The 11,293-nt window shown below is 33.5% G+C and overlaps 1 protein-coding gene across 8 annotated transcripts in view; it reads left to right on the top strand.

The window, feature by feature from the left end:
• The first annotated feature begins 3,488 nt into the window (after window positions 1-3,488).
• LOC125849009 (putative late blight resistance protein homolog R1B-14) overlaps window positions 3,489-11,293 on the top strand; it is a 34,580-nt gene continuing 26,775 nt past the window's right edge. For 4 of the 8 annotated variants that reach the window (XM_049529040.1, XM_049529032.1, XM_049528992.1 and 1 more), the window contains exons 1-2: window positions 3,490-3,975; window positions 5,683-7,594. In XM_049529040.1, the coding sequence (XP_049384997.1) occupies window positions 3,538-3,975; window positions 5,683-7,594 (2,350 nt within the window). In that variant the 5' untranslated portion in view covers window positions 3,490-3,537. Of the gene's footprint in view, window positions 3,976-5,682; window positions 7,901-11,293 lie in introns of all 8 variants that reach the window. The other 4 variants (XM_049529018.1, XM_049529001.1, XM_049529010.1 and 1 more) reach the window with 2 other exon arrangements.

The raw sequence follows: 11,293 nt of genomic DNA, 5'->3' as shown, positions 1-11,293 counted from the left end.
CAAATATATTTTAGTCAAGTCGCAGGTCAACCACATGTTAGCGGGCACTTCAAATGCTTAAACCCTTCTCGAAGTGTAAATTGAACCCCGAACCCCCTTTGGTATTTTCAAATGATTTTTTCTGTTTAAATTTTTGAAAATTATAAGTTTTCTTAATTTCTTTAAAAAATTAAGTGGCGACTCTTTTCTAAGTATTTTCTCAAATTGTTTTATACTTAGAACATTTCAAAAAGCGATTTTTCTAAAGGTTAGGAAAATTACGGCATAACATATATATATATATATATATATATATATATTATTTTTTTTTAATTAAAAACTTCAACCGAGTAAATTAAACTTTAACACAAATTAGAGTATGATATTACACATTTATATAGGAATCTAATTAATACAAAATTTGAAACAATATCAGTTCATGAAAAATAAGTTGTTAATTAAGATTATTTTTTTAAAGCTAAAAATTGAATAATTATAATTGTTTGTTTTCTCAGCATTTAAATATTAAAAAATTGGTGGAAAGCTCACATTTTTGTAAATGCAAAGGATTTCTCATGTTTTAGAAGACAAATTATTTTAAACAAATTTTGGTAGATATTGAAAGAGGTGGGTCGTAGTTGAAGAGAATCAAGGCCAGTTTCTAGCTTATTGCATCGTCATCTTTTTTGGGTGTATTATAATTCAGAATTGGAGGAGTCCCACATAAACAAACAAGTCTCCTATTATAATTCATGAATTTAGCAAATGCAATTAAAACGAAAAAGAGAGAAAAATTCTAAAATTTGAAAGGGGAGAAGGGATTAAGGAGAGTAAATAGTTAGAGAATAGAGAGAGAAAGTTCTGAAAATATGCCAAATATTAAAGGAAAATGGAGATTTTAGGTTTTTTTTACCGTTGTAGCTTTATGATGTGGCAAAAAAATTAATTCCTCAGGCACCTAGTAGAGTTTGTTGTCAATTTCTACGCCAGGTGGACAGTAAAGGCGTACGCGATGGAGGAATAAACAAGTTCGGGGGTAATTAAAACAGAATATAGTTTAGGTGTACACTGAATAAAAAGCTTCAAGTTCAGAGGGGTAATGAGCACTTTTGCCAATAAAATTATTGTAGGCCTTTTTTTTAAAAAAAAAAAACATACTATATTTTTAAATTTATTTGTCTTTTTTTTAGTTTGTTTCCAAACATTAAAGAATGTTTCTTTTTTATGGATCAATTTTTAAATTTAACTTCTACGTGATATGTTTAAGACCACAAGTGTGTATATATATATATATATATATATATATAAGAAGAGTGAATAAATTCACTCCTCTTTCGACACGTGGCACCAAAAAAAAGGAGAGGGTTGAACATAAGTGTGAATGTGAGGGTATTTTGGGTATTTAAAAATACCCTCACATTCACACTTATCTACTAAAAAAATATATATATAAGTAGTAGATTTAAATATATTTAAAAATAATATAAGTAATACTATACTTAGTATGCTTAAAAATAGTAAAAACTGCATAAAAAGTACTACATATCATATTACAATAATTAACAATTATTTGACACTTTCAATTTTATCAATGCCATATAAAAAAGGTAACATTTATATTCAAAAATAATATAAGTAATACTATACATTACAATAATTAATAGCTTAAATATTTAAAAGTTATATAAAAAATTTAATTGACTCTCTAAATTCTATTGCTACAACATAAAATGGATTATATGATAAACATATATTGTTTGAAATAGACGAAAAAGAAACTATAAATTACAATAATTAACAAAAAAAATTGTCGGCTCCAAAAAATCTATCAATTAAGAACATATATTGTTTCAAATTGACGAAAAAGAAACTATAAATTACAATAATTAACAAAAAAATTCTCTCGACTCCAACAAATCTATCAATTAATGCCACATAAATTGGGACATGGAAAATAACATATATTCTTTAAAAATTAAGTTCAAAATGTACTATAAAATACAATAATTAACAACTTAATATAGTAAAGAGACATATAAAAAATGGTTAATATTTGAAATTTTGCATGTGCCACATAAATTAGAACAAAGAGAGTAATAAATATTATTTTCAAAATTCTGTAAAAAAAAGGTACTACAAATCACAATAGCTAACAATTTAAAATATTTTTAGAATCATATAAAAATTTCAATAACTTCTCAAATTTCATAATATATGACATAAGAAGAGGGAATAACCAATATATTTATAAAAAGAAATGACATATAAAATGAAATGGAGAGAGTATTAGTTTTTGAAAATGGAAAAGGACAAAACACATATAAAATTAAAAGACATATAAAAAAAAGTTGGTTTAACTCTCAAACATAAAAAGTAACATATGTTATTAAAAACTTTAATAAAAAGTACTATAATTTACAATAAATAATAACTTAAAATATCTACAAGACAACAAAAAAAAGACTAATTTTTGTACTGCTTGTGTCACATAAATTAGGATTGGGATGATTTTAAAATTTTAATTTTGGTTATACATTATAAAATAGCCGAAAAATTGAATGATATAATTTTTTTAAAAATAACCGAATGAATCGTCCTATCGATAACCCTAATGTTACTTCTACTCTGTTTATTTCTACTTAAATTTAGAAAGATATGTTTCATTTCTACACTCAATCTTATCGCTACATTTATTTGCTATTTGAAATTGAAATTAAAAAGACAAATGACAAATAAGTTTTTATATTAGCTCACTTATGAGCAAAATATATTATAACAATCTTTACTAATTTTATAACAATACATAAACTATACTTTCTCCGTCCCATATTAGATGGGTACTTCCAACTTTACACGGTGATTAAGAAATCATTAATACATTGGAAGACTTCACCATTTTGCCCTTTGTTTATATCAATGCACATTGAAATGAGTTACAAAAAATACACATACAATATAGGAATGACCATATTAATTGTAGGGTAAAATGGAAAAGAATTAATTAATTCTATCCTAATTTAATAAGTGCTCAAATAATATGAAAACATTTTTTTTAGTAAGATTCTCATCTAATATGGGACGGAGAGAGTAACAATATAACTTTATTAATGTTGGGCCCGGGCAGCGCCCGGGCTTTCTTTACTAGTATATATATATATATATATAAAAGTTTTTTTATTAAAAGGAAAGAAATAGCTTTTAGTCTCATATATATATAAAAAAATCAAAATTTAGGGTTTATTTTTGACTTTATGCCATTAATTAGCGTGAGTCGCCACTGACTAATCATACTTAACCCACTCGCCTTTAGCCCACACTTTCACTAATTTTATTGTTAATTACTAATTTTATTGTTAATATATCAAGTTGAAATTGTAAAGAACACAGTTCAGAAAAGGACGCAAGTAAACAAAGAGAACAGTAAGTCAATAATAATTTATGGAAAACTTTCCAAAATGCAAAATCTTAATTTTATTTGTGAACAAACTGCCTACACCACACACATTTTGCGCATAATTTTCCTCTCTCCAAGAAATCAATCGAAAAAAGGAAAACAATATGGTTGATGTAGGGGTGGAATTTCTGCTAGAGAACTTGAAGCAATTGGTGCTGGATAATGTGGAGTTAATCGGAGGAGTTAAAGATGAAATCAAGAATCTGGAGGATGATTTGAGGGAATTCAATGCCTTTCTCAAGCAAGCTGCAATGGTCCGCAGCGAAGACCCAGTTCTGAAAGAATTAGTGAGGAGTATCAGAAAAGTGGTGAATCGTGCTGAAGATGCTATTGATAAGTTTGTAATCGAAGCTAAGGTTCATAAGGACAAAGGGTTTAAAGGGGTTTTCAACAAACCTGTACATTATAAAAGAGTGAGGGAGATCGCTGTGGAGATTAAAGGTATAAGAGATAGAATAAGAGAAATTCGGCAAAATAACGCACATGGCCTTCAGGCACTTCAAGGTCATGATGATTCACTCAACAGTGGGGAAGAGAGACAGGTATTGCTTCAAGTCCTTGATTTCGACAAAATCCGCTCATGAAAATATAAGGATCCGGTCAACACGCCCATATTTGTGTGTGGGTTTATTTATTAATTTGATCCGACTAATTCAGATCATCTAAAAGTTGAAACCAAATTGACCATGAGAAACCTTATCAGTTTTTGTTTGATATGTTAAATATAGCTAAATTAATAAAGATTTTTTTATTCGATACTTAAAGAAATTAAAACTTAGTAAGTATGTGAGAATTTACCTGTTCGGTATCAAATTTTTTGAGCATTTAACCCAAAACCTTGTGGCAATGAGTGGAGTAGTATCCTTAGTGGCAGATGGTGGATTCAATCGAACTCAATAGCTTTTGTTTAAGCTGTGTATTCATATTGAATATATCATTAAATATATGTGCATATTAAATTAGTTACCACTTGTTAGCCCTTGAAGTCACCGTTTTAAAATCTAGAATAAATAAAGTTGAAATCTTAGCTTAGCCTGAGCCTCTCAAAAAGAATGAAGGTGAGTGAGCATAGACGACAGTGCATTGCTTAAAGATAGACAATCCAGACATGCTCTGCAAGTACTTTGAGACAAGAAGATACCTAACAAAGTAAAAGAAAAGTTCATAGAACGATAATGAAAAATCAATTTTATATGAGAACGAATTTTAGCCAACATATCCACAAAATGAGTATTTTGTTTGGATTTGAATGAACTTTGAATGAGTAAGATGTTGTTTCTAAATTTAAACACATGCATAATTTATTCATTTGTAAAGAAAAGAAATATATAATTCAAATAAAATTAAATTATTATTTAATTAAAAAATGAACCATTCATGTTAATTTGATAGTGATAATGAAGATGATTTATAGTGATGATGGTGGTAATGGTTGGTATTAGTGAGTATCAATAGACTAATGGTGATGGTGATAGTTATGGCGGTGGAGGTGGTTGGTGTTGTAGTAACTGGTGTGATGGTGGCGATTGGTAGTGGTAATGGTGAAGTTGGTTGATATTAATATTTGGTGGTGGCTAATGCTCAACAATACGTTAATGGTAATTTGTGGCGGTGCTAGTTGTGATGCATGATGGGTGATTGATAGTAGAGATTGACTGCAATGCTGATAGTGGTGGTGGAGATGGTGGATGCGGTGATGACAGTTGATGTAATTATAATAATTGAGATGGTAAGTGTACTAGCGAATGAAAGTTATAATTGGCATCAATTGTGGTGTTTGACGATGGTAATGATGATGATGGTTGCGATGACAGAATTGGTTATTGGTTGTAGCTAGTGAACATATAGATAGAGTGATTGTGAAAATTATGCACACAAAAATATATCTCAATGATATTAAGATTTTGTTCAAGATCCAAATAATTAAGAGCTATTCAAATCAAATACTAGTGTGCTTAAATCTTAATACGAACAAATGCACTTAATAGACCGAAGTTCTGAACTATTCCGATTCCTACCTAATGCAAACAAATGAGGATGTATGGTTTATGCCTTTAGTGTTTGTAATGTTAGTGTTCTGATCTGTCTTTGGAAAATCCAACTTTGCTGCTATAGTTGACCTATCCTTTTCTGCTGCCGGCACAAATGCATAATATAATACTACTATATTTTTTGGTTGTATGTTCTTTTTCTTGCCAATGTTACTTAACTTTCATATGTTTAATCTTTATTCTTTGCTATTTTAAAAGCCTCCTGTGGTTGAGGAAGATGATGTGGTGGGCTTTGACGATGAGGCGCAGACGGTAATCGACCGTCTTCTTGAAGGATCAGGTGATTTAGAGGTTATTCCAGTTGTTGGAATGCCTGGTCTTGGCAAAACTACACTAGCCACTAAGATCTTCAAGCATCTGAAGATTGAGTACGAGTTCTTTACTCGACTTTGGCTTTATGTTTCCCAATCATACAAGACAAGAGAATTATATCTTAACATCATCAGTAAATTCACCGGAAACACCAAGCATTGCCGTGATATGTCTGAAATGGATTTAGCTCATAAGGTACGAGAGATTTTGGATGAAGGAGGAAAATACTTGATTGTCTTGGATGATGTCTGGTCGACAGATGCTTGGGATCGTATCAAGATTGCTCTCCCGAGAAATGGGAAGGGCAATAGAGTATTGTTGACAACTCGAGATAACAATGTCGCAAGATATTGCAATAGGAGTCCACATTATTTAAAATTTCTGACTGATGAAGAAAGTTGGATTTTACTGGAGAAAAGAGCTTTACACAAAGCTAAATGTCCCCCCGAATTGGAAACAAACGGAAAAAGCATAGCCAGGAAGTGTAAAGGACTACCCCTAGCTATTGTGGTGATTGCAGGAGCTCTTATTGGGAAAGGCAAGACAATAAGGGAATGGGAGCAAGTGGATCAGAGTGTGGGCGAACATTTCATAAATAGAGATCAGCCAAATAAATTGGTGCGGATGAGTTATGATGTTTTGCCTTATGACTGGAAAGCTTGCTTTTTATATTTTGGTACATTCCCCAGAGGCTATTTAATCCCTGCCAGGAAATTGATCCGCTTATGGATCGCGGAAGGGTTTATCCAGTACAGAGGGAACCTATCCCTTGAGTGTAAAGCAGAGAATTACTTGAATGAACTCGTGAATAGAAATTTAGTGATGGTAATGCAAAGGACGCTTGATGGACAAATCAAAACTTGTCGTGTTCATGACATGTTGTATGAGTTTTGCTGGCAAGAGGCCACGACAGAGGAAAATCTTTTCCATGAAGTAAAATTCGATGGTGAGCAATCTGTTCGTGAAGTATCCACTCACCGTCGCTTGTGCATTCATTCCTCTGTTGTGGAATTCATTTCTAAGAAGCCCTCTGGTGAGCATGTTAGGTCATTCCTATGTTTTTCTCCAGAAAAAATTGACACTCCCCCAACTGTCAGTGCAAACATATCAAAAGCCTTTCCGTTGCTAAGAGTGTTTGATACTGAATCCATCAAAATCAATCGCTTTTGCAAGGAGTTCTTTCAATTGTATCATCTGAGGTATATTGCTTTCTCATTTGACTCGATTAAAGTCCTTCCGAAACATGTTGGGGAACTTTGGAACGTACAAACCCTCATTGTCAACACACAACAGATCAACCTTGATATTCAAGCAGACATATTGAACATGCCCCGGCTGAGGCATCTGCACACCAACACGTCTTCTAAATTGCCTACGCCTGCTAACCCCAAAACAAGTAAGACTACCTTAGTAAATCAAAGCCTGCAAACCCTCTCCACAATTGCACCAGAAAGCTGCACTGAATATGTTCTCTCGAGGGCTCCAAAGTTGAAAAAACTGGGCATTCGTGGAAAAATAGCTAAGCTACTGGAACCAAGTCAGCCCGTATTGTTCAACAATGTTAAGACACTGCAATGTCTTGAGAACTTGAAGCTGATAAATGTTGGTCAGACTGATCAGACACAATTACGCCTTCCTCCAGCATCTCTATTTCCAACTAAGTTGAGGAAGCTGACTTTATCAGACACCTGGTTGGAGTGGGATGATATGTCTGTATTGAAACAGTTGGAGTGCCTTCAAGTCTTGAAGCTGAAAGACAATGCATTTAAGGGAGAGCACTGGGAACTAAATGATGGAGGTTTTCCTTTCCTACAAGTGTTATGCATTGAAAGGGCAAACTTAGTTTCTTGGAATGCTTCGGGTGATCACTTCCCGAGGCTTAAACATCTTCACATATCATGTGATAAACTTGAGAAGATCCCCATTGGCCTGTCTGATATACGCAGCCTCCAAGTGATGGATTTGCAAAATTCCACTAAATCAGCAGCAAAATCTGCCCGAGAGATACAAGCCAAAAAAAACAAGCTGCAAACTGCTAAATCCCAGAAGTTCGAGCTTTCTGTATTCCCTCCTGATTCTGATGTACAGACAGCTTCTTAGAAAGGTTAGTTAAATCTTCCCTTAACATTAAACTCTTTGATTTGTGCTTCGTATTCCAAAACAAATGTTTAATTATCTGCTATCTCCCTTCCCCAAGGAGCCTATAACTTGCTAAAATACTAGTTAGGGCCGACTCAATAAGATTGGGGGCCTAAAGCCAAACATTAGGGAGGGGGCCCTAATATTTATTTATTTAGTTTTTTTTAATTAAAAAAAATTTTCACATTTAATTTTAGGGATGCAACAATTTAAATTATTTAGGAGTTCTTGATTATCGGGAACTATGCCACATTTTTTGCCAACTTCTTCTGGATTTTCTTCTTGGATGTTATTATCATCTAACTCAACTCTATTAGTGACTTGTTCATTTGAAGAACATCCCCCATATTTTTCAATTCAAGATTTATTATTTGTTAAAAAACTATCAAGTGCTCTTTTTTGAGATTAATTTAAACTAATAAAATTATCCGCTCTTTGCGCGGGAATTTAATATCACGAAATTTATAAAATAATACTTAAAAAACCTATCAGGCATTAAAACTAAAACACTATATTATCTTACATACAAGATTACGTAGTAACAAACATTAATAATGTAAAGGAAAATGAAAATTATTACATCTTATCATTTAGCCTTAATAACATAAGCATAAATTATAAATTAATGATTGTAAAAATACATACTAGGATTTGTAACATAAGCAATAGTTTCAGTGAGTCACTCAACATGAGCAAAGTATACAAATATTTAATTATGAAGAAGAAGAAGAAGAAGAGGAGGTTTAGAATTTTTGTTGTGTTAAAATGAGAGGAAATCCCTTTATTTATAGACAACAAAGGGTAGTGTGAACAAATGCTTATTGTGCCTTATCAGAAATGTTACAACTATTTGGAAATGTTGCAACCTTTCGGAAAGGTCACAACCTTTCATAAAAGTCATAATTTTTCATAAAAGTCGCAACTCTTCATTTATGTCACGCCCCGAGACTACCCCGAGATGCGGACACGGGACCTAAGACCACAAGTGATCCCAAGATAACCTTGCTGGCATGATCATAAGCATACTAAAGAAAAGTTGAATAATAAACTGATGCGGAAGCTATAATCATAAATAAAATGAACAAAATGGGGAATACCCATATACTATAACTGAGACATATGAAAACTGATGAGTTTAATACAAAGAAGATATTAACTCAATTCTAAGTTGAATCTAACTATGTCTGAAAAAAACCTCTAAACTGACTAGAAATGTTAGGACATGCCCCAACTAGATCTAGCAAAATTGAAACTAAAGGACTAAAAGTACTGAAAAGATAAACATGTCACTGGTCCTCGAAGAATGAGGACTCACAACTGATGCTGCTGAACTGACGATCTGGAAGTGATCTAAGCGTGATTTGGATGATGAGAACCTGAACCTACATCACGAGAAGATGTAGCGCAGAGTATGCATCAGTACTTGAAAGGTACTGAGCATGCAGGATAGAATAAAACTGAAATAACATATAACTGAACAAAGCAAATAAGCAATGATATAATCTGAACATGATATAGATATTGAATGCAGTGACCAATTTATAACATGTTGAAACTGAATATTGGATATACTGATAAATGGTCAATGCAATAGAATCTGACTGAACTGTGGAAGCTACTAATAATCGATTGTAAAACCACATGAGCTAAATGTGGAGTCCAATGTATATGCCCCATCGAGAGGACCCAATATACCCTGTCAGAGGTATAGAGGCATACTGGCGTGATCACTGAAATGATGCCCACAAAGGGGACTTACAACCTACGTGGCTAGTAGTTTTGGGACTATTTGGGTACGCTGAACCCTAGTCCAACTCAGTATTATGCTACTCCCAATGGATTAAGTAATTAACACATTATGACTGAATTTCTGTAAGTTACTGGATAGCTCAAACTGAACATGCAACTGAGTATGCAACAATTAAATTGATATTGATGCATTAATAATTGAGGCATGTATAACTGAATAATTGAAATATCTTACCTAACATGTGTAATTCAAGAACTAAAGAAATACATAGCTAGGGTTCTGAAATTCATGCAATAAACTGAATATTAACATACTAATCTGATTTGGATCATTCTAACAGCTAAGAACCCAATAATTCTAACATTCAAGAAACCCTAGGTCTAGTCATAATAAGGGAATCAAGAAACTGACTGAAAACTAGGGACCTAATGGGTGAAAGGAACCCACTAGCGAAATTCCACATACCTGGTGACGAATTTCACGAAGACATCTTTAGATTTTAGGGTTGGAATTGATGGAACCTTGCTGCGTTCTTGAACTACGATTCTTGACTTCTCTTCTCCTCTTATGCTCTAATTTTTCTAAGTTTTGATTAATAATTTGACTTAGGTAAGTTCTAGTTATGTTTCTAGGCTTGAACTGACTAAAACCTCATAATTTAGGGTCTAGACGACGTAGTTTAGGGGTTAAACGAAATAGGAAAAGTCCAAAAGACTCCCGACTTAACTGTTGTCGGAGTGACCGACGGATGGGACCTACGAGCCATAGGTTGACCTACGGCCCGTAGGTTGGGGTCGTAGGTCAAGTCTGCCCGACAGGGCTTCACTAAAACGAGCATAACTTTTTACTCGGAGATGAAATTTTAGCAAACTCGGTGGCGTTGGAAAGAGAATTCAATTATCTATCATATAGTAGGTCATGGGACACCTAACTCCTTTTGTGCTAAGAGTGATGACCATTTGAAGTTGACCCAATCATCAATTTCCCCCTAACTTGCTGTTGACCTTCACTAACGATCAGACCTACGAACCGTGGATCGAACAATGGTTCATGCTGGTCGGCCATCGTTCGCGTCAGAGGCTGGGTAAAGGGGGCCTCGATCCACGGACACAGACCACGGACCGTGGTCTGGCCTACGGACCGTGGGTCTGTCCGTGGGTCGAGACTTGGCCGATTTTCTGAGCTGGGTTTGGGGAAGGGTTGCAGTGATGAACCACGGACCCACAACACGGGCCGTGGGTCAGACCACGGTCCGTGGGTGGTGACCGTAGGTTGCACCTGCAACTTCTGAAAATCTGAAATCTAGTCTGCTTTTAGATACGGGGTGTTACAATTTAAGTTGTAACTTTTCATAAAAGTTACAACTCTTCATTAAAGTCGCAATTTTTCATGAAAGGGAATGCTAATTTTGTAAATAAATAAATTAAAAGGGAATTATGGTTTGTGGTGCCGCCATGTAGGCGGGCCTAAGGTTCTCTTTTATATATATATATGATATGATTTTCTCTTTTTTGTAAGATCAAAATCGTATTTTCTAGTTGACATAGTTAAATCGAATAAATTTTGACAATAACTAAAACAAGAATATATATATATATATATATATAT

The sequence above is a fragment of the Solanum stenotomum genome, chromosome 1 (assembly GCF_019186545.1).
Source record: "Solanum stenotomum isolate F172 chromosome 1, ASM1918654v1, whole genome shotgun sequence".
Classification (NCBI taxonomy): domain Eukaryota; kingdom Viridiplantae; phylum Streptophyta; class Magnoliopsida; order Solanales; family Solanaceae; genus Solanum; species Solanum stenotomum.
The sequence above is the reverse complement of the archived record's forward strand: the minus strand, read 5'-3'. Positions and strand labels throughout refer to the sequence as shown.